At 42.6% G+C, this 27,524-nt stretch overlaps 1 protein-coding gene across 1 annotated transcript in view; it reads left to right on the top strand.

Annotated features, from left to right (window-relative positions):
- F13A1 (coagulation factor XIII A chain) overlaps positions 1–27,176 on the top strand; it is a 206,373-nt gene extending 179,197 nt beyond the window's left edge. Inside the window, exons 12-15 of the mRNA XM_090269844.1 lie at positions 3,007–3,294; positions 9,188–9,348; positions 18,787–18,923; positions 25,293–27,176. Coding sequence (XP_090125970.1) covers positions 3,007–3,294; positions 9,188–9,348; positions 18,787–18,923; positions 25,293–25,446 — 740 coding nt within the window. The 3' untranslated portion in view covers positions 25,447–27,176. The remainder of the gene's footprint in view (positions 1–3,006; positions 3,295–9,187; positions 9,349–18,786; positions 18,924–25,292) is intronic.
- Positions 27,177–27,524: the final 348 nt, after the last annotated feature.

Below are 27,524 nucleotides of genomic sequence, written 5' to 3'. Positions count from 1 at the left end.
AAGTGCTCTGCTTCTCATCTGAGCACAGTGCCTGCACATTATATGGACTCAGCTAGCATGAAGTGATCAGATGATTGGTATCTCGGGTGGCACTTCCACAGGTGAGCTTAATTGAACATCAAATGTCCTAAAGTGGACTATTTATATCTATTATACAGAGGAAAGTTTTGTGTCTGGATTAAAGCAAAGGGCTTCTCCAAACTTTGATCTTCTAGAGCCTCTAGGCCAGGCTGGGTCCCAGGTCCTGAGGACACGGAGCTTGCGTTATAACAGGGGGAATGATGTCACATAGTGACATGTACGGGCACAAAGAAATAAAACCAGGTAATACCTTAGTGAGAGATGAGAGGACTGGGGTTGGGGACACATTACACAGGGTGATGGAGGGGAGGGCACTCTGAAAGGTGACATTTGAGCTAAAACTCAAACAATGAGAAGAGGCTTCATCAAACCAACGAGCGCTCTCACTGCATCCAGTTAACAGAATATTTTTTTACCTTGTTCCTGGAGGCCACAGAGGAATCTCAGAAAATATAATCTGGCTTTAGATTATTCTCTCATAACACTAAACTCATGGCTTGAATCGTGTGAAACATCAGAACACAAAGCCCAACTTCAGAGTGACGGGGACTTCTGCCAAGCACTGGGGACACCCTGCACTTGTTGCCTCCTGTTTGGGTCTGTGCTTCCTGTAACAACCCAGCCTGCCTCTGCCTAGCACTTCCTGTGCACAGGGGCAGGCCAGTCCCCAGAAGGAAGCTAGAGGTTCTCCCATCCATGACACGACACACTACAAAGTCTCTCATAGCCCACAAGCCTTCCCTGGCCCCATCACCCCATCCCACCCAGCTTAGCCTCTCTTCCTGAAGTAGGCACCTCTCTGACCGTGTTTCTGCTGCTGATGTTCACCCCCTGTGTTTTGCCTAAATGCATATTTGGTATCCATCCAAAGCGATAGCCGTTAATGCTCTCTTTCTCACAGCTATTTGCGAGATGTATTCTGCTAAAATACTTCACTGCACTTTCCCTGTCACAACCCCTCCTTCCCTTTATTACTATCTCCCCACTATTGATCGTAAACATGCATTCTAGCCAATGCTTGTCCTAGACAAATGGTTTCTGGCATATTCTGACAGTCTTTTCTTTTTAAGATTTTATTTATTTATTATTAGAGAGAGGGGAAGAGAGGGAGAAAGAGAGGGAGAGAAACATTGATGTGAGAGAGAACATCGATCAGTTGTCTCTCATATGCATCCCAACTGGTGACCAAACCTGCAACCCAGGCATGTGCCCTGAGCAGGAATCAAACCAGCAACCCTTTGCTCTGCAGTACTATGCCCAACCAACTGAGCCACACCAGTCAGGGCCATTCTGGCAGTCTTGACAATCAGAAAAATTGCTAATACACATGCACACACAAACACACACTTTCCATTGTTTGCAAATCCTGCTGGCCTTTTCTGTCTTTGCAAAGTACTAGTAGCTGTCAATTCTTAGGCATGTATTACCTTAAATCTACCTAACAACTGTATGATATTGGCTCCCTTGCTTTATAAACCAGGAAACTAACAGTAATAATAGTGCCTGCCTTGTAGAGTTGTTCTGAGGATTAAATGAGATAATACACAATATGTACTTACCACAACATCCATCACATAGTTAGAAGTCAATGACAGTTATTATCAATTGACCTGTTCATCTTCATTGCATTTTATCATAATATTATATTAATATTTTTAAATTAACATGATTATAAAAGCCAACATTTTTGTATTGAAATGCTTTTTGTTTTTTGCTAGCTATTCCCATGACTACTTTTTACAAGCCAAAAAGTGTACCTATATTTCGCAACGCACTAAGGTATACCCAAAGGTATTAGGATAGTAAAGAGACTAGCAACTATTCCTCCACACTTTCTCAATTCCTCTCCCCCAATGCCGAGCATTTTGTCTTGTGCTCTGTAAGGAATGTTTGCCCAGCTCAGAGTCAGGAACAGCAAGCTCTGGAGTCTAACTCGTACCTGTACTTCTCACCTCCTCACCTGTAGAAAAGCTATACTTCCTCCAGAGCTCTCTCCCTCTGCCTACCTTCACCTCTATTACCACCACCTTGGAAACCCTACAAACAGCCCATGTGTCTCATCAGCACCACCATGCCAATAGGCATCCCTCAAAAAAAAAAAAGTTCAATGTCAGATGAATTTGGGAAATCTTGTTCAATATGTCTCCCCACTGTAGGGCTCAATCTCAGAACCTTTCATGGGCTATTGAATGTTGTGAACATCCAGAAGGCACTAGAGAACCCAGTGCTCCCCAAGGGAACTTGGCCTTAGAGCTCTTTTGCAGGGAAGGCTTGTGAACAGTTTGCTAGATCATAGTCTACAGTGTAGTGCACTGTTTGGGAAACAGCAATCTCTGTACTCTGCTGGAAGCAAATGGCAACAGAGGAAGGAGTGGAAGGAAGGCAGGTTCAGCTCAGCAGGAGCCAATGGGACAGGCCTAAGTGAAAAGAGAGGCGAGGAAGACAGGTTTTGTTGGGGAGATCCAAGAACAGAAAATTCATAATGCAGAATGAGGAATGGCCAGACATGACTATTGCCAAAATCTTTGCTAAGAGATCCCCACATTCTAGCTACATGGCTAGGACTTGGGGAGGGAAGCGAATTGATACCACAGTTTGAGGAGAGTTAGGTGTTTCCAATTCTACTGCTGAACCCTGGAGAAACAACTGTTAGAGCAAGCCCCTCAGCAACCCCCTGTCAGATTGGCCCTTGAAATGGTGCCTAACTCTGCAACCTGGCAGGTCATGACTCTCTGGGAACTTGATTGGGCAGAATTTGTAACATAGGAATAATTTTGACACCTGCCTCAAAGGAGGGTGTGTGGCTTATAGAAGCAATGCAACAGGTACAGTACACAGTACCCGAGCGCAGGGTGTCTGTGACTGTGACTTTCTCTTTGATGGGTTGCATTTCTTTACCCCTGTCTATCTCTCCATTCTTCCTAGGTCAAAAGGAAGAGAGACTGGCCCTTGAAACTGCCCTGATGTATGGGGTTAAAAAGCCCCTCAACACAGAAGACATTGTGAAGTCAAGGTCTGACGTGGACATGGACTTTGAAGTGGAAAATGCTGTGCTGGGAAAAGACTTCAAGCTCACCATCACCTTCCAGAACAACAGCCCCAACTCTTACACCATCTCAGCCTATCTCACAGGCAACATCGTCTTCTACACTGGAGTCTCCAAGGAGGAATTCAAGAAGGAGACATTTGATGTGACTCTGGAGCCTTTGTCCTGTAAGCTAATTGGGAAGGGGTGGGGGGCTGTTCTCTCCAGGACTTGTGATCTGCTTCTCTGTCTGGCTCAGTGCTGATACACTTTGATAACTCTCTGTTGAAGTTCAAGTTCTGCCCCAGAATTCAGGAGTGTGAACCACATGGGAGAACCAACTTCTTTTAGAGAGGCCTCACATTTCATCTTCATGTCTCATGCATAGAAGTGAACACTGAAAATTTCAAAGCCTAGAGCCAGCCCCATGAGTCAGGAAAATTAAATATAACTTAAATTCTTGCTACTCAAAGTGTGGGTTGAGGACCTGAAGCATCAGCATCCTTGGGGAGCTGGTTAGAAATGCAGACTCTCAGGCCCCACCCAATCTGCTCGAATCAAGATCTGCATTTGAATAAGATCCCAAGGGAATTGAGTACAAAGGAAAGTGTGTAAAGAACATGTCTCAAAAAGCAGGTGTCCTGGTTCTGCCTCTCTCCCCAAGTCAGTCTTTAGGGGGCTTCCCCAGCAGGAATGGTGGTTGTTGCTTTACCATTCTGAAGGCAGGGAGAGCTAAACTGCATGAAGGCTGTTTCTGAAAATTGATCTGTCTGATATATAAGGACAGGAGAGAGCCCACCCTTGGGAGAGGAGGTGGAGGCTCAGGATGTGCTGTCCAGGAGACTCTGGAAGGTTTTGCTCTCTCTGCCATCTCTCAGGGGATTCTCTCTCATCCTTGATCCTTTCCAGCCTCCCCTGTATACATGGCCCTCCAAAGCATCTTTTTAACTATAAAAATTCAGACACACTGCAGCTTGCACTGGGGATTGCAATTTCAATTAATCTAACTTCCTGGGTTCCTAGTATTTAGTGGGCACACAGTTGGGCATGCAACTAGCAAAATGAGTCAAGCGGAAGAAACTAGTCTCCAAGCAGAACATGCCGAGTCAGAGCAGATTGGAAAGACCTAAACACTTCAGCACACCATATTTTTGTTGACCTGATGTCTGGCACTGAAAAAGAAAAGGAAAAAAGGAAAGGTATATGAATAATAAGTTTTACAAAGCAGAGGACCAAATCATGTCTCTGTAGTGTTCAAGCTTTTTGGATTTGGTGTCTGTCCCAAGCCACAGTAAGTTCAGAAAAATATTCCCAGGAAATAAATGGGAAATTATTCCTAAAAATCCTAATTCTAAGAAACCCACCCAAACTTGAAGAAAGTAATACCCCCTAGCTTCAGTAATGTGGCTTTAACAACTGGGAAATCAATCACCATGATATTTTCTTTGGAAACTGGAAGATTTAGCACTTTTCCTATCCTTAGGGTTCAGAAGGGGAATTCTTATGGAAAAGAGCAGTTAGTAAAGGATTCAAGAGCAGAATGGTCATTGCAATTGTTTAGTGCAGGAAGATACAGTGAATTTCAGAGCCTGAGTTTTAGAATTAGCCAAATCTGGATTTGAGGTGTGATTATGTCACCTCCTAGCTATGTGTCCTTAGGCAAACTACTTTAGTAATCTGAGCTCACTCTCCTCATCTGTACATGGAAGCAATACCACCCACATCACAGGATTGTTGGTTCACTGCTCAAACCCTTATTTTATGCTCACAAGTCCAGTTCTGCTTTGTGCTGGAGGCATAGCAATGAACAAAACAGAAGTGCCTCCTACCCTCATGGAGTTATGGTCTCTTGTGGTGGGGGTGGAGCTCAACAATAAGCAATCAGCCAAGCGAATATGTAGTGTGGTTGGGTATGTAATAGGGAAATAGAAAGCAGGGTAAGGGAGATAGGAAGTAGTGGTGGAGATGGGGTGGTTGGGAAGAAACCATTTAAGAGACACCTGAAAGAAGGGTAGGAGTGAACTACCCAGTCAGGAGAAACCATAAGTGCAAATGTTCTGAGGCCACAGTATGTCTGATGTGTTCGATGAGCAGCAAGGAGACCAGAGTCAGGAGCAAAAGTGCCAAGGGGAGAGTAGTGGGTGCAGACCATGAGAAGAATTGTAGGCCCTAGTAAAGACTTTGGCTTTGCTTCCAAGTGAGCTGAAGAACCAGTAGAGGGTTCAGAGTAGAAATATGGCATGATATCTAACCTACATTTTGAAAGATCACTCTGGTTGCTGTGTTGAGAATGGACTCCGGGAAGTAGGACTAAAGCTTAGAGACTAGTTAGGATGCTGTTGCAATAGTTTCGTGAGAGATGGTGGGGTATCAAGGGAGGTAGTGAAAACTGGTCAGATGTTCTGAAGGTACAGTCTACAGGATTGGTTGACAGATCGGATGTGTGGTGTGAGAAGAGAGCATGGAGGAAACTAAATGAGGTAAATATATGTGAAATGCTTCACACATGGCAGGCTCTCGGCAATTCAACATGTTTACATTTTGGGAGACTGAGACTGAAGAGATGCATTGATGTGTTCAAGGTCAGACATAGTAATTAGAGGCAAAGCATTTACTAGAAGCCAGGTCCCATTCAGGTAATGATAGTGAGTCAACTTGGTGTAACCTTGGGCCCTAAGTGAGCAAGTTTCCTTACCCATGCCCTTGTTACATGGAGTCCAGCTGCCCTTCCCTCTGCTGAACAGGGAACTATATGCCACCCTTTTTCCACTTTGCAAAAACCCCATCTCCCGATCTTCTCCTTCTCTCCCTAATCTAATGAATGAATGAGCTCATATGAGTTAGTGGGCTAGAATGATATGATAACCCTCTCAGCTGACCAAACCTAAGCTGGATTCAGTATTGACACTGGTCCCACTCACTTGGCTCATCCCAAGGCTTGTCCTGAATAACTTGAAGGAAGTTGGAGGCTATTTCTTGCTTTACCCTACAGGTGGTGGCATTAACTGCATGCAGTAAACTGCATATTGCCATCTAACATAAGTTGCACATTATTGCAAAAAGCCACATGATTCTAGACCTTGATTTAGCAGGTCAGAGTACATTCCTAGGAGGCTGTTTTGCAAGGAAAGTTTTCCAAGTAGAATAAGAGACATACTTTCCAGATTGATGATTAAAGAAAATGTGTGGGCTAGAATCAGCTTGAAAAACCTGAATAACTTAAACCTTCCAGTACCTTCAAAGGTGCTATCATTTCACTTGGCTATATTTAGTTTTCTTTGCTTTTTGAAAAGAGATGAGGCAGCTCCAGTCTGTGTCTCCCTTGGCTTTCCCTAGACACCGTAAATGATATTGGCAGGATCCCAGCTCCACCACTCATAGAATGAAAATCTATTCTTCTTTCTCTTGCCACGTTTAATAAACTTTATCTAGAACAATTTCTTGTGTGGTGGCAAAATACAGCACTTACATAATGTACTATTTCAGGCGCACTGTTCTCTTGGGCTGGAAGCACAGCCCAGTTTCCTTGGTGCTATGATTTAGAGAATGCTCTGCCTCAGATAAAGGGGTCCTGATGCCAACACTATAAAGGCAGCAAGAGCCTCTGTAATGATTGATGGAAAGAAGTCAGGCATATCTCACCAGCCTAAAGGAACCCAGTGGTCAAACAGAATCCTCTAGAAATAGCTGAGGGAGGCCCATACTTTATTACTGCTGGAGGTATTTAGAGGCAAAATGCACGTTCTTCAAGGCCTGTCATTTTGCCATCCCATTTTTTCAGATCTGGGGAAGTGAAAAGCAGGCCCCACGTGCTCATCTGAGGTTATATCTAACTAAGGGACAGTCTTACTCATCTGGACAATTAACTGATAGGGGAGCCATGGAAGACATAGGGTCCAGGCTCAGGTCCCAAGAGGGTGGTATAATTGGGTCATTCAAGGGCCAAGATCAAGGCCAGTTCATAGAATCAAATGGCTGGCTCTGACTGGACTAGGACCGCCCCAGGACTCAATCCAACTTGTTTAGTACTTGCCTAGGATGGACCAATACTTTCTAATAACCCTTCTAATAACTGCATAGCCTAGGGCAGGGTTTCTCAGCAGAATCACCACTGGCATTCCAGGCTGTGGGTAATTATTGTGGAGCCTGTCCTGTGCATTGTAGGAGGTTAGCAGCATCCTTGACCTCTACCCACTAGATGCCAGTAGCAACCCTCAGTTCTGTCAGAACTTGAGGTGGGTAGGAATTGCCCCCAATTGACAGCCACTGGTCTAGGATGACCAGCCTTTCCAGCTTGCCCAGAATTGAGTGGGTTCTGGAGTACAGAACTTGCAGTTTTAAAACTGAGACTGTCCTAAGTCCATTCTAACTCTGCTCAAACTCAGCTGCTTTTGCTGCCAAAACCTCCTGTCTCTGTGAGCTTTTCAAACCTGCATACCCATCTTAGTCAAGGGCAGACCCTGATGCAGGGGGTGGGGTAGGGCTGGAGCACCTGCATCTCCAACAAGCTCCTGGTAATGGTGGTCTGCTGGGATGCGGACCATACTTGGAGCAGTAGGGGCCTGGATTGGAAAGGACGTCCTTTCTGCTTGCACCACAGCTTTTTCAGGGCTGATTCCATGGGGAATCCCTGGTGGCTGGGGTACCACTTCTCAGCCCCAGGCTACACTCTAGAGGTTGCTTCAGCACTTAAAGTAATGCTCAGCCCCAACCCCCAGGATTCTGATTTAATTGGTGTGGTGTGGGATCCAACAGGGGAGGTTCTTAAATATCCTCAGGTGATTGTGACATGGAGCCAAGATTGAGAACTCTTCAGTCAGAGGGTTGGGGGTGGACACAGCACCTGCTCATTCCTTCATGAGGAGCTTGGAATCAGGTGCTGATGCACCCTCACCTGTGCCCTGATGCTGCCTCCACACATGGGCCCTACCTGGTTGCAGAGGCTGCTGCTCATTATGGAGTACTGTAATGAACTACCCTCTGTACTTGAAATTATCGATCAGGGAAAGTATTTCCTTCAATAACTTGCAAAAAGGAGAAACCTTTGGCAAAGGAAGGCATTGGGCAAGGAAGCAGTGGTGGAGACGGTCAATCTCCTGAATGTTCGCAGAGCCTATGCTCTGTGCTTGGGCGTGGGGGTGTGAATCACCCTTTCCATGCTGGGCTGCCGGCTGACAGCGTCACACTCACACACGGCTGTGGCTCTGACCATGTAGGTAGCAGCAGGTGCTGCACTGTGGCCTGGGTTCTGCCTGCAGAAGGACTGCCCTTTGCTCCTAGAGTCCTAGGTTGTGGGACATGGGAGTGTTCTAGAAAGTGGGCCATGCAGCTATGGCCAGAGCCACAAGATAGAATCCCCGTCCTCAGCCTGATGGTGAGCAGAGGGAGCCAGGACCTCTGCTCATCCTCCAGTGTCATCCTGAAAGCTGACCTCAGTGACTTGAAGTGGAAATAAGTCTTTTAAGTGGCAAATAGGCGATGGGGTGGGAAGAAGTTGAATGCCTATGGTGAAAACTGGTTTCAACAGCTTCTTTCTCTTAAATACAAAACAATGTCACATTGGTTCAGAAGAAACTGGAAAGAAAATGTGGAGCACTACAAGGGAATAAAAGGTTTAGGTAACTGACAGTCTTGCTCCAATGTGGCCCATGGCCTGCATGAGATGTTTCTTATTGCATGAGGTGCTGGCACAGGGAATGGTGTCCTTGAACTTCACTGCTCCTCACATGCCACCTTGAGATTGTTCCTGCCCAAATCAAAGCAGCTGCAGTTAAAACCCCTTGGTCCTTGATTTTAAACATGTTATTGTATTTTACAACTGCAAAAGCACTGTTTGGAAAATTTGACACATTTTCTCTAATAAGACTTCACTAAATATTAAATTTCCAACACATTCTTTCTTTGCCCAGAAGCCAGAGAGCTTATCCCTGATTGACACTTTGTTCTGTCTGCCCCTCCCTCACCTTTGCTGTGTTTCTGGTGGGTGTTGTACTAATGAGGAAAAGATGAGGGTGCTTGGGGAAAGTAAAGCAGATCCTATCTCAGGTCTTAATATGTGGCATGTTTGTTTCCCTCTGCCAGACAAGAAAGAGGAGGTGCTGATCAGAGCCGGCGAGTACATGGGCCAGCTGCTGGAGCAAGCGTCCCTGCACTTCTTTGTCACAGCACGTGTCAATGAGACTGGGGATATTCTGGCCAAGCAGAAGTCCACTGTGCTGATGATCCCCAAGATCATCATCAAGGTCAGTTTTAGCATCTGAGACAAGGGAGAATGGTAAGGTTGTTGATTATTTATTCAGGTTTACTGTGTTTTCTTGTGTGTCTGTGTGTGTGTGTGTGTGTATGTCCTGCTCCAAAAAAATAAAAATGGAGCTAGGATCCTCCTGTTCTTTGAAAGAAGTAAACCACCCTATATATAGACACACATACATAACACTTTTCTCTCCTCTCCAGATTTAAATATATAGATCTGACTGCAGATATAAATATAACCTGTAGGTATAAAAACACATGTGGAGGAAGATAAAGATCGTAATGGATACATATACTTAGAACTCTCACTTCCTCCAACACAAAGTGGGTCAGGCATGGCACAAAATGGAAACCACTTGGAACATCTCCCACCTGCATTTTGGACAGTACTATTGTTCTTTGAGATATAATTGTATACAGTGAAATGCACAAATTAAAATGTCATCTTGATGACAATGACTTTTTACATATGTACACACCTTGCAACCACCAGTCAGTGAAGATGCAGAGGATTTTCATCACCTCAGAAAGTTGCCTCATTCTTCTTGCAGTAAATAACCCCCTCCCCCATTACCAAGATAACCACTTTTCTGACTTGTCACCACAGGTTTTGTTGTTGTTGTTGTTGTTGTTGGCCAACTTGGCTAGTAGTTTTAATGTTGTCTCCCCATTGACCACCAGAAATCTCTGCCCAGACGGCCCAAAGGGACTTGGCAGAGGAAGGCCGAATATGGTAGCCTGTGAGCTCCTGCATCCCAGGAGCACTGGCAGCATTGTGGCTGTATCCCTGGCATACATTTCTGTCTGTGAGCAGAAACCAGGCCTCCAGCAGGTTCTTGGGGTATGGCATCTCCTTAGAGACCTTCCCAAGTCACTGGTGAGCTTTTTTCTTGAAGTTATTAAGAGTGATTAGCACAAATCCTAAGCTGCATTTCTCTAAATCAATAGCCAAGTCAAAGTTTTACAAAACTTCTCATACTTTAAGTGCCCCTAGAGCTGGGAGGCAGGTAGCAATGGATAGGGAGAGGGAGTTAGGCCTTATGTCTTATGAATGATTTTCTGTGAATCATTTGTAAAACTAATAATCATTGAGTAGCATTCAAAATGGCAGCTTTTGTTGAGTCTCAAGCCGTGTGGGTGGCACTTGAGGACTACCATACGATGAGTCACCCTAGGACAAGGCTCATCCAAACACAGACATGTAGTGCCCACAGGGGACAAGATCCCCAGACCCTTTATTTCTAGAAAGGCTTAAGTCATCATCTCTGGTTATTTTACCCTAGTCACCCCCGACAGGCCCATCCAAGCACCATCTGCACAAGAGGTCTGAGGAGGCAAAAATGAGGATGTGCAGGGTCTGCAGGCAGAATAGGAAACAAATGCAAAATGGAGACATGGTATTGGCATTCCTCCAGAGTTGTCATCAATCCGTGAAAACATGAATTCAGCAGCATGAGGCACTGGGTACCATAAACAGGGTGGGCCTGCCTACCACCCCCAAGTGGGCAGGCTGCCCCCCTGGACTGCTGCCCCTGGGAGATATGGGTGGTGCCCTGCAGGCCTCCCCCTTGTCCTCTCCCACTCTCCTTCATGGACTCAACCTAGGAAGCTTTCCCAGCAGGCACAAGTCTACGTGCTCTTCACACTTATGCAGCGACACCTGTCCCTATGAAGGGCTCAGGAGAGAGCCCTTCTGAGCTGTGCAGTGCTCACACCACTGCACAGAATGGAATTGAGTTGCACAGCTGACAGTAAACTGAATGTATAAAAGAAACTAATAACTTTCCTCTTTTAGTCAATATTACTTTGAAGGATTATTTGTTATCTTCTGGGTTTACTTAAACAGCAGTTTAATTGCCCAGGGGCAGAATCAACAAAATACCTTCTCCAACAAGTTGTGTGAGCTGGGCAGGGAGGGTGCAATTTTTTTAAAGTTGTGCTTTTGTTTTGTTTTTAATTTCCATCAAGGTGTCAGGGATGCTTTTCCTGGGAGAAACTTATTTAGAGGTAGAACCATTTGATGGGGACTCAAGCCTGAGGAAAATGAAAATACAGGCTTCTATCCAGTGCCAAGATTGTTCAGGAAAGGAGGCAGGAGGCAGCTTCACATAAACTGCCTTTTAACCATTAACCCCATTAACCACATTAACCTCAAGAACAAACTAAATCCAAGCAGGGGAAGAGGTGTTCCTGGGTAAAGCACCTCACACCTTAAAAGTCACCCATGTGTCCCTGAGCTCTAAGAGGCCCTGATTCCAGAAACTCTGGCTAATGGACTGGGGACCTGGGAAGCTACTTGGCCTACTAGAGAAATAAAATACAGTCATGGCATCCAGATGGCAGTCTTCATCCTGAAAGTGACCGAGGGATGGAAAGAGGACACAGAGAAAAGGGGGGAGTGGGAGGGAGAGGAAAGGGGAGAGAATAGCAGAGGTGAGGGGAGAGAGGGAAGGGGATTGGAAAGGGAGCTAAATGTAGTGAAAGTACAGAAAAAGAACAATGGCTCAGAGGTCCAGAATTGCCTAGGACACTTCCCCAAATTCTAGGAAAATGCTAGAAATTTTTGTCAATCTTTTTGAGCCTGGCATGGGTCCACAGCTGACTGAACCTCTCAAGGTCTCTGCAATGAGTCTGCTGGGCACAGGGGAGAAAACGTGAAAGCCAAAGCGTGAGAGGGACATGACCCTCATGGGCAGGAGGAGGGAACAGAACAGCACATGGTGATGACAATGATAGCAGCTATGAATTATTGAGCTCTGTATTATTATCCTTTTGTATTATCTTGTTTAATCCTCAATACCATTTTACAAGGGGGTTATTACTGTAATCAACATTTTACAAATGAGAAAGCTGAGACCCAGGCAGGGTAGTTCCCTGTAGCATAGTGTTCAAAACATGGGCTTTGGGACCCAACTATCTAAGTGCAAAGCCTGTTTTTTTAACATAATAACTGTGTGACCCTGGACATGTCAACAGATCTCTCTTAGCATCTTTTCTCACCTGTAAAAAAGATATAATGGCAATACTTACTTCATAGGGCTGTTGTGAGTATATAATGAGTTAATGGATACCTAATGCCCAACTCACAGGAAATGCCCAGTATATGTTGGCTGTTGTTATTATTGTCATTATTACTATTCGTATGCACCTTGCCTGTGGCCATATGCCTAATAAAAGAAGAAGTGAAGCTTCTAACCCAGGTTTTTTCTGACTCAAAAGTCTGTGCAGATAACCACTTGGTTCCAATGCTCTCACAGAAAGTGGGAGATAGTGACTGCCTTCGCAAAAGCATCTGTGTTTTTCAAGGGAGAGAGATCATGTTAGTTAGGCTGAAATGGGGTATCAAAAATCAAGGCTGTAGAGCAATAGATGATTCTCAATGAATGGACAGCATTTCAAGCAGTAGAGATGGATGGAGAGATCACTCCAGATCCTAGGAAAATGTAATCAAGGACAAGGAGAGGGGTAGATGGCGGGTATAAGGAGCAAATAGAAGCCTGCTTTGGTTAGTGCTGAGGCTGGAAGCAGGGAACTAATGGTGATAAACCTAGAAAGGCAGCTTGGGGCTATTATAAGGTGAGCCTAAAATTTTTGGATGAGAGCTTTATAATTGAGTCTATGAGCAAAGGCTTCAGTGAAGATTCTAGAACATAAGTGTAACATTATTTTCAACTCTGCCCTTCCAAGAGTTGGAACATGTTTTCTTTCTCCCTTTTTCTCAAAGCCATTGCCCAAGTCATTGTCTTATTCTGGGAGTCCTGAGCTCAGCCTTGGGACTAGTTACCTGGCAGCAGGTTTGCAGTTGTTCTGAATGAGCCCCCTCTTTAGAGAAAATAGAGGCCAATCTGGACAGTTTAGACCACCTGTCTGAATCCACAGGTGGGATTCAGACACCTGTCAATCAACGCAGTTGGCCAATGGACATGTACGTAACATTTGTATGAACCCAGTCTTGGACTGCATTCTTCCCCATGATGATAAGTTAACTATTCCCACTACCCACCATGCATGAATCATAGTGTGTGATCTTCATACGAAAAATGGCAGGAAGAGACATTCATTAAACTTTAATGAGCACACATTTCTTTTTACATGCTATCAAAATATTTTGATAAGAAAAGTATATTTTATTAAAATCAGACATAGAATTTTTCTCTGCCTTCCCATGTGTTGATAGTTGTAAGATGCTTTAAGTCAGAAAAAGACTCTTTGGCATTTTGATTTTCAATGAACAGCTATTTTTTTGAAGAGGATAGAGGCAATGGGGGGATTCAGCTGGTCTCCAGGCTAGACTGGTTTGTCTGGAATCTGTGGTGTGTTATGTGGGAATAGCATTCTGGGGGGTTTCTCCCACTGTCAACACTGAAGTTTCACATTTTTAATGTTCTCATCCAAGTCCACTAGACCAAGAACACCAGCAGGTACACCTGCAGCCCCTTTTGTACAGGGGCCGAGTAGCATGTTGGCTTAGAGATGTGGCTGCAGTCAGACCACCTGGGTTCATAATCCTACCTGGGCTGCTTTGGGCTAATTGCTCAACCATCTCAGAAGTAAAATGGGTCCAATAATAGTACTAACTTCATTAGGTTTCTGGGAGGGATCACTTAAATAATTACCATATAGAGCTTAGCATAGTATAATACCTTGATCATAGTAAGTACTCAATGAAGACTAATGTCTATTAGCTTCCACCACACATATCTAACCCCCCTTTTATTTTTCTTCTCCTCCTTTCCTCCTCCTCCTCCTTCTTCTCCTTTTTCTCCTTCTTCTTCTCCTCCTCCTTCTTTTCTTTCTCTCTTTCATAAACACACATCCTCTCTCTCTGAAGTTACCTCAGTGTCCCCTTTTGCAAAATGATCAACCCTCTAGTAATTATAATACTGCTGTTGTTAATTACAATCACATAAAAAACACAAGGTTTTTGTGAGTTAACATCTTTAATGTTTGTGCTTAGCTCGTGCCAGGACCTGGTAGTTGCTGATAAAAGTTTCCTCCTTCCCTGCCTAATCCCATCTATGCTTGTAAATCCCGCAGTAACACCCTAAGAACTGCTTAGAGCAGCATGCAGCCCTCTGGTAACACTCACCTGGTGTTGAGTGTGTGCCTTGTACCCTCTTTAAGAGCCTGGGGGAAGGCTGGGGGGAAAGAAAGCAGAGGCTTTTACACATTCCTTGGATGACCTCCATTCAGTATCTGGGAAATAAACTCTTCCAAGTGCCATTCTAAAAAGCTCAAGTGCCAAAACCTTCATAGTAGTATCCTGTGAAACAAGGCCTACAGCTTTTGCATAACATCACAAAACACCAGTAGAATTCATTTTCTCATATGAGCTAGGAGCAGTTTTGCTGAGAGAAAACATAACCACTTTCTATGTGTATAATTTTCTATGTGTATAAAATTACAACCATGAACACATGGGTGCCTCCAAATACAAAAAAAAAAAAAAAAAAAAAAAAAATTCTTTTGAACTTTTAAAATAAGAAAAATTAACTGTTCCCTAAGATTTTTTTAACATGTGTTTTAACATGCCTCAGTGCCTTCCCCACCCCTAGGGTGAATACAGTCCCCACAATGTAACTGTTGGCCTTGAGTGGCATTAACATTAGGTTTTAACACATATTTGCTCCTTACTTACTTGTTCTTTTGACTAAAAGAAATTTCTAGTGTTTATTGATCCCTTTCTTTAATCTGTCACTCATTAATTTATTCATTTATTTAATTCACTCAATGGATAGTTATTTGTGGCCCCTCTGTTCATAAGTCATAGAAAATGCTTTTTAAAGTTATCAGAGAAGAACTCAACGTTGAGAACATTGTTATTGACTTTTTCTTTGAAAGATTGGTAGTATTTCTGTTCAGTCCTTGGTGATCTCCAGGAGCTCAGCTGCCCTGTTTTCTCATGGGTTGACCACCACTGCCACACAGCCTGGGGGGTTCCTCTCCCATGGACAGGGCCTATGAAAGTGGGTAATTCATAGAAACCCATAAGCAGAATGTCTGCACCACAAGCTTTGATTGGCCAGGCCTCGGTGCCTTGGACCTGCAGCAGTGAGGATAATGCAGGTCACATACAGTGTCCCAGCCAACCCTCCAGGGGGATGCCAGGACCTACTCTAGGTCAACACCTCCCCATGCAGACTGTGCCCAGCCTGGGGGTGGGGTGGCTGTGAGGGTGGCTATTCTCTAAGGTGAATACACACAAAAGTGTCTTCTTAATCTAACCATCCCTGGATTGCTAGAGGCTCCCTTTACATAAGGTTTTATGAGAGCAAGAAAATCAGAAATACAATTAAGTGGATATGGAATTGTTTTTACAGCATTGAAGAAAAGCAATGCATATTTCCTAAAGAAATTAGATTTGAACATTTTCACCCACAATAGTCATCATTCACAGCATTTCACAAATGCCATAGCAAAGTACGTCACCTAAATCAATACACAATATGAAAATACTATATGCAGGCTCCATTTTCTTCAAAATAATGGGGGTAAATATCACCACTTAAATTCCTAAGCAGAAAATAGTGACGTTAAATTTTGGGCAGGCTTTTGTATTTGGTTTGGTTTGAGTTTTAAGGCTCATTATCATCTCAGTGGTCAGGTGAAGGAAGTTTAAATTTGGGTACAGGAGACAAATGTCAGAAAAGAAACACTGAGTCTTTGTTAATTGCAAAAGAAATACTCTATTCTCTCTCTCTCTCTTTTTTTCATTTCCCACTCCTCTCCAGCCTCCTCCCCACTTCAGCATCAGGGAAAGCTGGGCAGTATTTTATATACCCCTGCCAGCTGCTAATTATAATCTCTGGAAGCAAACTGATTAGGCATGACATATGAAATTATCTGAGAAAACTTATTCTTCTAATCATATTCAGATCTAAAATCTATCCATGAAGACCCAAAGACATGGACCAACCTTTCAAATACCCGATTTCCCCTACCACTTTCGTCAGTGACCCGGAAAGGTACACTTGGCTTTCCACAGTCCCAGGACCTTCCTGTAGAGCTCTCCTACCAGTATGGAAGTGACTCTCAACCTGGAGCCCATGAGTCCCAGAGGGCCATGGTCAGATGACATGGGTCTGTCTAAATGACTCTCCTAAAACTACATGCAAGTTGTGCATGTCTCTTATATTTGTCACTGTATATCTGTGTGGAGGAAGGGTCAGTGGCTATTATCAGATATTTTTTAAGGGGCTTGTGCTCAGACTTGTCTGAGCATGCAGAAGAAGGCAGATGCCTTCAAAATATTCCCCCCACCCACCCAAAATTCAAGTGATCAGAGCAAATACTTTTACCAATAGTGTCTCTGAAGCAGTCCCACTTCCTCAAATGTAGATTGTTTTCGTAAATGTTATCTTTAGTTTGTAATTTTTAAAATGCAAAAGTGTTCTGAAAAAAATTTTTCAACTAAGGGAAAATATTTTGGACACATTTATGAATTAAACCTAGGGTATCATGTAAATTATTCTTATAATGTACTTCTATACCTCCAACATCTGTGATAGAGTCAGGACATATGGGAAAAAGGAAAAATCCAGTCTGTCTTCCAACTGTTTTTTCTGCATCAGTGGTTTTCAACGGGGTGGGGGGGGGGCACAGTTTTCTAAGTTGGTCCTTAGAAATCAGCAGGGGTGCTTGAAGTAGAGAGGCTCTACCACCTGACATTCTAATGTAATTGTTTGGCTTAGGCCTGGACCTCTGTAATTTTAATTAGCAATAATTGCTCCTCAGTTAAACTCCATTGGCTATGATACTGCCACTGTGCAAAGCTAGACCCCTGTAATTTTAGAGTTCCCCAAGTGATTCTGTTGTGCGTGCCAGGTTGAAGACCACTGGCTGAAGTGAAGAACACATGGCCTGGCTCATGGTCTGGGCTCTGCAGGTGATATCTGCTATAGTCACCTTTTTAATCACTATCTGCTCCATCCTGACTCCTCTGAACCTATTCTCCACCCACCCCATCCCATGAGATGGGGATTTGGGCATTGGCTGCAATTTTTATTTTTCTTGCAGAGTTTAAAGATCCCATGGATATAGATTAAGTCATAAACTGTATCTTAAAGAATAAAGCCATAAAGTTCTATTCTTGACTATAGAGTCTTCTTCTCTGGGCAATGTCCTCCCCCTTTCATAAGAAAGGTTCATTTCTACATGATATTTCCTATATTACACACACTGCTTAAAGAAATAAGGTGTAATAATGGGTTGTTATACAGAAAAATCAAATAACCATTAAGTTACTTTTTTAAGCAGTCAACCTAATTTAACAAATGTTTACTGGACGTTGGCTAGATATTGGAGTAGAAAGTGGGCTAGAATATAAGGTGAATAAAACAAACTACCCCAAGCATCGCCACTTCAAAAAAGTAGACGCTATAATGTGTTAAATCTTTGCTATGTTTCACGCAGTGTGCTAGCTGCTTTCTACATATTATCTCATTCTATCCCTTTCTTATGGGGGAAAATTTTTTATTATATTGTTCCCGTTACTTAGAGCTTATACAGATCCATCCATTTTGGATACACAGCCCGTAAGCAAACAAGCAAAGGCTGGACCACCCCACCCCGCCCCTGGCCATTTTCCAGCACATTGTGTTGGTGTTGGAAAAGCATATAGTTCCCAGTGTGTGGCACAGTGCTGGCACAGAGTAAACACAGCATCAAAGCAACTACTAATAATAGCATTCTCCATAGATCACCCCATGGAAATGCCAGTCCATTTCAGAGACAAGGAAACAGTCTCAGAAAGGTTGAGGAAGTGACAAGGCCTTACTGCTAGAAAGTGTTGAAGCTGCCAAAAACCTGATGCTTTTGAGATTTGTTATGGATAAACTCACCACAAATAGCCTCACACTCTCCAGACTCAGATATTGTAGCTGCAGATGAAGCCTCTTCTGACTACTTTAATGTCCAGCGTCCTCCTCTTCAAGTTTAACAGTGAGGACTCCCTCTTTGGACACATTTCTCTACAGTGTCTCTAGTAGTGAAAAGGCGCAGGCCCCATGGAGCATTTTCTTCCTCTTGAACTCAGGAATCCCCCAAGTTCTGACAGGAAAGTTGAGCCCCGTCCAGAAGCAGAGTTGGCTCTGCTGCCCTCACCACAGAAATCTGTTGTTACACCAAACGCATTTCCACGTCCTGCTGACAAAGAGCAGCTGGTAGCCAGGCTATTAACCTGAGCTCTAATTAGGGTGATTTTATAATGAGGAAAAGAGTGTGATTCTAATTAGTAATTTTCCATCTTCTTCTCAATAGGTATCTCCCAGTCAAAGCAGTAAGTTATCCTCATCTCAGTGATTCCATTGCCAAAAAAATAATCCTATTGTAAAACCAAAGCAGACGTGAAGGTGGTTAAGGACCCCAGAGAGCAGAGAGAGGTTTATGTTCTGCTAATGAGCTGTGTTCTCCCCCAATTCATTTCTCAGGTCCGTGGCGCTAAAATGGTTGGTTCTGATATGGTTGTGACAGTTGAGTTCACCAATCCTTTAAAAGAAACTCTGCAAAATGTTTGGATACGCCTGGATGGTCCTGGAGTGATAAAACCAATGAAGAAGATGTTCCGGTATGTGCTGGGGGGATATGAGACAGTGATGTGGGGCTCTGAGAAGTTTTTTCTGTCTGTCTTTTCCAAAACTTATCAGTGAAAATGTCTGAGAAGCTGCTACTTCCTTACTGGCATGGGGTAAAAATAGGGTTGGTTTGATAGACACTTCCATCTTTTAATCCCTAAAACCACCCAAATGACGTGGGTACTGTTGTTATCTCCCTTGAGTGGGAGAGGAATTTGAGGCTTTGAGAGGTCAACTGGCTTGCCCCAAAGTGCACAGCTTATAAGAGTAGCACTAAGATTCAGACTCAAGGTGGCTGATTCCAGAACCCAAGTTTCAAGCATTCTACCATACTACTTCCTCATGTAACAATTTGACTAATATTTATTATCCTACTATGTGTCAAACATTATGCTATTTCTTAGGTGTTCCTTTTCTTGGATACTTTCTTTTCAACTCCAGCTTCCAGATTTTACCAACTAAGTACTCTCTCTAGAACTATTGCTTTCAGTAGAATAAAGATGAACCTGAAAATTTGTAGACCTAGTTCCCTAGTCAGGGGACCAATAATTAACCCAGGCTTTCTAATAACATAATGAAACTCTGCTTCATTCACACCTAACAACATCAGATTGTACCATACAGTTCTCAGCTTCTGTGACTTCTACTGACAAAGGCTGAAAACAGACCATTCCATGGTCAGGTAACTCTAACTGTTAGAAAACAATTGTACCTTTTGCTACTACCAATGATCCCAATTCTGTCATCTGGACCTATACATAGAATAAGGCCTAACTCTCTTCCATCTGATGGTTGTAAATGTTTGTGGACAACTGTCACATCTTCCTTGAGTCTTCTCTATACCTGCCCTTACTTCATTCCTCTTACCTCTAATGTGGTTTTAGCTCCCTCCCTCTCCCACATACTCAATTTGTCAGTGATCCTCTTAGAATGTGACACCCAGAATGGATCCCAATCTTTGCGGTTTATTACTTTCATTTCTACCACAAATAAGTTTCTGTCAGCATCAATCAATCTAGCAAATTTCCTGTGGGGTGACCTTCTAAAGTATAGAAAGGGAGGTAGGAAGCTCTGGAAACTGCCTGATGACCAGATATGTTAGGAGTTTCCCCAATGTCCTTTAGAGAAGCTACATTGCTCTGAAATCTGTAGGACAACTGCAAGGCTTCCTTCACCCCTTATGGGGCACTTTTAAAAACCAATTTGCCCAATAAGGGCTCTCTGCATTTCTTTCAAATTACAGTACTCACAGTTTCTACCTCCCATAGTTTAAGAGATGCCTGATGCTTGTGGATGTAATAAACAGCAGAGAAAATAATTTGAGTACTTTAAAAATATGCAAGCACAAAACATAACAACCTTCCTGTGCTAATAGGAAAATTGTAGTAGGGAAAAAAAAGAATTAAATTAGAAATCAACCACAGAGAGAGGGAGAGGTCAGCAATAATACTACTTTTGTCAGAAATTATAGACTCACTCACCCGTACTCACACCTTCTCACTGGAATTAGAAACAAGAATTGCTCAGGCAAAGTGAAACACGTTTCTTCTTCAAAACAGCCCCCTACTGTGTCCATTTTTTTCTTCTCAAACAGTAATCCCATAAGTTTCATCTGAGGGTACCAGAACCTCCTGCTACCTTTAAACCTTGGCTTTGCCAAGAATCCCACCTTTATTGAGAGCCAAGGCATGAAAGGAAACAATCTATGTGTTAGAAGAAAAACTAATGCTCATACAGTACAATTACCCACCATTTGGGAGTTATAAGGTTCAAAGTAGGTTGAGTGTCCAGTGAATTGTTTATCATTAATATCTGACATTGGGGGAGACAAAGTGTAGCTAATCAGTGAAACGATGAAAGAGACCAGTCACTACAGGGACACTAAGCAAATGTCCCACCCATATTCTGCTTAAGGTACTATAAGCAGTTACTTCAATATATTTGTCTATGGCAAATAGGTAACAGACAGAATGCCATGTCTTCAATCTCTTATGGGAATTCAAATCCAGAGGAGTGGATCTCTTCAAAGCCAGGGAAGCTTTATTTCTCAGAGACTGTCAAAAATTGAAAAATACTCATCATTTAGGTGTGGGTTTGGGACTTTGGAGAGAGTCCTACTTATCCATTTCTTTCTGACTCTAGCACAGACCTTCACAACCAAGACCAGAGCCAGCTAGATAATTAGAAACATGCCAGTGTGTCCTCTGCTGCCAAGATCTGATCTAGGAGTAGCAGATCTATATAATAAATTGGACTCTTAAAAAAGGCAATTCTGTAGAACCAGAATCCTTCACAAGACTGTCTTCCTTTCTAGGATACCCATTGTGAATAGTCAAGGGAGTCACCACCCTGCCTGTCCACCCACGCCCCTGCTGGGGTCCTAGAAGGCAGGGGGTTTCTTACTCAAAGCAGTGAGCCTGGAAGGTGGGAGCTGGCGAGCAGAGAATTGAAATAGGAACAAGGAAGGCAGTGGGTGCCATGTCTCATTCCTTGATCAGGGTACAAGTCACCTCTAACTCCAAGAAAACTTACCTTCCTGCTCTTCCCCCACCTCCTCCCACAGACTTTCAGGTTTCAAGTTTCTGCACTTGATACTCCCAGGACATCAAATAATTCATCTTCCAGGTTCATTTTTCTCTTTAAAAAATGATCAGGTTTAGGAAGTTATTTCAAGAGAAAAGTTCCCTGACTTTGTAATTTTTATTTAAATTTTGAGTTTTTCAAGTAGGACAGAAGCTGTGGGCTAGACACATGGAGTACAAACCATAGAGAGTTGCAGTTTATTGTAATAATAATCCCATTTGCCTGTGTGTGTTCAAGATGATAAATGGCCAGCATATCCTGATGGCTCAGCACATTACTGAGAAACATTTATCACCACATCTATTTTCAGGCAAATGAGATTATTCCAGTATTACTCCACTTACCAGGATGGGTAAAAGATTTATTTCTCTCTTTCTGTATCGATTCATCATGCATACTTAGACATGCATGTGTATTTACTTGTATGAGAATCTTTGTGTGGTACTCATATATGATTATTATACAGATATGCATGCATGTGATACAGGTGTGAATATCATCATGTGGATGAGTAAGCACAAATGATGAAGAAAAGCTCAGACACTGTAGTTTCTGTTTGAGGTGTTGGTTAGCCAAAAAGTTCATTTGGCATTTTCCATATGATGGTTCTAGTGGTGCTTAGTTGTCTTTAACTTCATTCAAAACAATTTTGTTAGATTGTATTGTGACAGATGACATATCAGCATGCATTAATAAAAACATCAAAATTTGTTAATTCTCGTGGAGCCATTTTAATATTGAAGATGGAAGAAAATACTCAACATTTGCAGTGTATCATGCTATATTATTTCAAGAAAGGTAAAAATGCAACTGACATACAAAAAATAGATTTGTGTGGTGTATAGAGCAGGTGCTGTGACTGATCAAACATGTCAAAAATGGTTTTCAAAGTTACCTGATACTCTTGAAATTTTGGCCAAATAATTCTTTGCTGTGAGGCTGTCTTATGCATTGGGAGATGTTTGGCATCATCTTTGGCCTCTACCCACTAGAAGCCAATAGTGGGAGATAGGTGACATATTTAAAATAACCAAATTAATAAAGTTATTGGTGAAAGTGAAAAATGTGTCTTTTATTTTATGGAAAAAAACCATACAGACTTTTTGGCCAACCCAATACTTACCTACATTCCCCGGCTCCAGGCCAGATGCTTAAGCAAGATGACTATTCCATGAAATGTTTCTGATTGATCACTTGGGGAAACAAGAGAAGGGAAAATAAATGCATCAAGGTAAAGTAACATAGTTATTGAGAAATAAATATCTCAAAACCTATATACCTATTGAATTAACCACTGTAAATTAAGGATGAAGAACTTTTTCTACATATAGGCAGTAGGAACTTATTGTACTAAATTATTTTGCAGAGGATCCAGGCAGAGCAAACAGCAGCCACAAAAGTTATGGTGATAATAAAAGCACCATATACCTAACACTTGGCACTTACCATGCCTTGCCATAGTTCTAAGCACAGTACAAATATAAACTCTTCATACCCTATTCAATATTCCATAGTGTGCACCTTTTACTGGTGAGGAGACCCATGGTGAGGTCAATGATTTTTAAACCTAGAATCATAAAATCAATTTACTGAGTTTGAAAAATACATATATAGATTTTATGTTTGTACTTTTCACATAGTTTGGCTTTTATGTAACTGATTCAAATAATTTATATAGTCACATTTATAAAGAACAAAAATTAGGAAAAGCATTAACAAATACCAAATTAATTGAGACATTTAGACTCTCAGTGTTAAAGTCAATGCTTGGAGCAGCCCCGAAGAGAGAGGTTCTCGAGGCCTTTGATGCCTTTCTCTATTCACTGGCCACAGATACAAGACAGAAAGGGATTTCTTAGTTAACACCTGGATTTCTAAGACTTGGGCCCTTTCCCCCTTTTTTATCTCAGAGGATACACCCACAGCCAGCTGAAATATGCATAGTTTTAGTGACAGTTGAGGAAATCTTTAGGTTCCAACTTTACATAGAATAGGTGAAGCACAAGTGTGTGGCCCCATGTTTCTCCCTTCACTTTGGCTCTGTCTGTCCAAAGTGATACAATATGGCTCCAGCCCCCAAGAGCAACTGGGGTCTCATGCAGATGAGTCACTTGAACCATTCCTGACTTTTCTTCACAATTCTCCTTCCTTGCAAGCCCTCTAACCACCCCCAATCTGAAGCTACAATATTACTCCCAGATCCTTTGGTTCCCCAGGCCCCTTCATGGTGCTAACGAAAGTACCTTCTTCCAGCCCCATAGATCTATCTATGGATCTAGCTACAGAATTAATCTACACAATACTTTTCTCACTTCTGAACACAAGTACCCTCATTGTGTCCCCCAGTGGGTCTCTCTTCTTCCATCATCTGGACCGTCAATCTCTGTGACCATGGAAGTTTCCATATGTCACTTTGGATCTCAGTCTCCTCATCTGTAGAATGAGAGCATTGACCTAAGTAATGTCTACATACTTTCCAATTCTCACATGCTGTGACTCAATACACCCTAAAAATAATTAGATTCATTTTCTCTCTTTTCAAAACATGCATGGGGTCTCCATTCATTTCCCTGATGCTCTCTCAGAAAAGCACTAGCCCAGGGTCCCATGCAAAGCCAACCAGCACATGCTCTCACTGAGAGTCAGGGAGCAAAGACCAGGAGTCCTCCACAAACAACACTTGTAGGAAGCTCTTGGTACAGAATAAAAGGGTATCTGACTTACTTGAGAAATGAAACATGTGGAAAAGCAAAAAAGGTGATAAAAAAGCCATCTTCTTATAGGATATAGTAAAAATAAAGTATATAGTAGTAGAAAAAGCATGGATATGTAAATCAGATAACCTGGATTCAAATCCCGTCTCTGCCCATTAACATCTCTGTGGTCTTATAAAACTCGTTCCACTTGTTTTATCTTCCATTTTTCTTAATCTAAAGTGTGTCAGATAATATCTACCTCAAGGGACTATCATACACATAAAATCTGCTATAATCTTCTCTTAAAGCCTGCATGGGGTGATATATGTGAAGCACTCCAGAGAAGCTTAGATGCCCCCAACCCTGAATGACCACAGTTTCGCACTGGAGTGAGCTTGATCATGAACCTTAGGAAGGCCTGAGAGCATGGGTTGAAGAGGAAGAGGAGAATGCCAAGACCACTATCAGTAGGCAACAAATGAGGAGCAGAAAGGTGCATGGGCAGAGGACCTAGTTTGGTGGTTGAAGGAGGATTATGAACTACAGAGCATACACACACTCAAAGTCCATGGGCAGCAGGCAGGGTTATGATCTTGGGCCTGGGAGCAAATTCTATCTCAAGGAAGCTGGTAAGAACTAATCAGAGTGTCAGCACCTCTGGAAAGGCATTCAGGGAATTCAGATAGAAGTTGAGTCCCAGATGGGAACTAGAGGGTCAAAAAATGAGCCAAGGCAGGTCAGTGACATTGATGAGGCTACTGTGGAGGCTTGGGAACAAAGAGTTCAGTTAACTCATGGCTGGTAGGGCTCAGTCTAGCTGCACCAGAAATGGACCACATATAGTGAGAAACATGCTGATGCACCTAAGAGGAAAAAACCATGACCCAAGGGACTGTCACTGGCAGGCCCTAGCAGAGCCTTCTTAGGGGCCTTATTTGGGTTGTAACAGGTGGAACCAGACACCCTTCTAGCCACCATCAACTGAGAGAAGAGATCAGGAGTTCTCACTGCTTCCTGATCAAGGTAGAAAACTAAATCTGCCTTTTTGGGAAGTAAAACCTTTCCTCTCTTTTCATCTTTCAGTGAAATCCGGCCCAACTCCACTGTGCAATGGGAAGAAGTGTGTCGGCCTTGGGTCTCTGGCCCTCGGAAGCTGATAGCCAGCATGACCAGTGACTCCCTGAGACACGTGTATGGCGAGCTGGATTTGCAGATTCAAAGACAACCCTCTGTGTGAATGCATAGGGCTGAGATGGAACGAGGCATTTGGCCTCTTATAGTCTTGCCTAAGGAAATTCTAATGAAAAATTAGTCAGCTCTTGCTTTAACTTAGGTATGAAGACCCAGACATGACTGGATAGGGCACCAGAGGAGGAATGCAAAAACACACTTTCCAAACCCAGGCTATTCAGAGTGGAAGTTAGTTTGTAATGGCTCCACCTTCCAAAGGATTCTGAGCATTAGCTTTAATTAAGCTCTAATTAAGCTCTCATAGATCATAAGAGTAAAAGTCATCATTTATCATCACAAATGGCTGCAGCTTCAAATATAAAATGTCTTCCCTTAGCAAGGGAATTCGCTTAATACCTGGCCTCATGTAAAATAAGACAGGTGATCCCCCACTCAGCCTTTAAGGGTACACATACTCTCCCAAATGGAGGGAAGCACATGATTTGAGCCCTAGAAGTCTATTCTCCTCTCATAGAAACAGGGTCTGCCCTCCGCATCAGAATATTTTTCCCATGGATTAAGTACAGCATCATTTGTCTTCTTGGCAAAGCCAGGGAAAGGTCTTTCATCTTGCACCTGCAGCAAAGCAACTGCCTGCCAAATTTCACAGATTTACCTTGTGAGAAGATGTGGTCCTATATTAACAAATTGCATTTGTGAGAAACTTAATCACCTAAGAGAAGCTAAGGAAGCAGGTGCAATACTCAGACCTATTAAATAATGTAGTTTTATGGTGCATTTTATAGGAGGTGTCACACCATGGCTTGATCAGCAGGGACCAATAGCCCTTACTTTAACCCGTTCTGGGCTGCAGTACAGGCATACTTCAGAGGCATTGCAGATTCCATTCCAGATCACCACAATAAAGAGACTATCTCAAGAAAATGAGTTGTAATCTTTGTGATGGTGAAGGGTCTTGCCTTCAATTTGTAAAAAACAAAACAAAACAAAACAAAAAAAACAGAAGAAGAAAAAAGGCAAGTATGCTTGTACTAGAAAATAATGAGGCTGGCTTGTGACAGAAGGAATGAGGAATTAGTCTTTAATTAGTGATTATACTTCACCTGTCTCTATGGGATCAGCTTTCCATAATGATGCAGACTCAGGTACATTCTTAGAGATAGAATAAGAATAAACCCAACAATTCGGATAATTTGGCAGATTAAGTGACCAAACATGTGGGAGGATGGGCAGCTACTAACTCTTGCTTGTCCTTCACATCACCCATGGAGACCTCAGCTCTCCATTCAGATGCTGAGAGGTAATATCTGCCTTGCAAATAGCCAGTAGTACGGCAGACCCTGTCGTTTGTATTTTGCCCCAAGGTTTCAACAAAGTTTCTGGGTATTTATTTGCAAGACTCATTTATAGTCAGAATTATCCACCGATCTGCCCAGGGTATGCGTTAGATCAGTAGATCATGACTCTTAAAAAACAAAAAACAACAGGAAGAAATCTGAGGGGGAAGCCAAAATGGGATTCTCTGGTCTATATAATCACATTTCAAGCCCTTGAGACTATTCCTGAGCCTTTAGCACCAGGAGTCCATGAGGGCAGGTGATCCCCATAGGAACATCATACTAACTCTATTAAGTAATCTCCCAGCATTTGCCAAGCCTTCCAATATCCAAATTTAAAATTAAATGCATTTTGCTAGACTGTTAAACTGGCTTAACATAGTATGTTTTTATTAACTGGAATGTAATCAAAGCTTAAAATAAAGTTAATCTGATTATATTTGCATCTGCACAGAAGTGAATGCTTTGAATTTTCAATACAACATACTACTAATCACAACTGCTCAATAAATCATCCTCCTTTTGCAGTGGATAATCCACCTGGATAGGAAGACACGCATTTCTTCTTTCAAAAAAATGACTCTGGTAGGTATTGATGTCACAGTTAGCTTTCCTCGCTGCTCCCTCTACATTTTAAACACATTCATGGAAGAAGGATATTTACATATTTAGTTCAAAAACCAGCTTCTAGAAATTGCAAAATATCTGCAGAAACTTATTCATGAATGATCTCATGAATCATTAGGGTGAATCAGTGGACAAGTCAGCATGAATACCTATCATAATG

Source organism: Furipterus horrens, unplaced genomic scaffold, assembly GCF_987537825.1.
Source record: "Furipterus horrens unplaced genomic scaffold, mFurHor1.1.pri manual_scaffold_3, whole genome shotgun sequence".
Classification (NCBI taxonomy): domain Eukaryota; kingdom Metazoa; phylum Chordata; class Mammalia; order Chiroptera; family Furipteridae; genus Furipterus; species Furipterus horrens.
The sequence above is the reverse complement of the archived record's forward strand: the minus strand, read 5'-3'. Positions and strand labels throughout refer to the sequence as shown.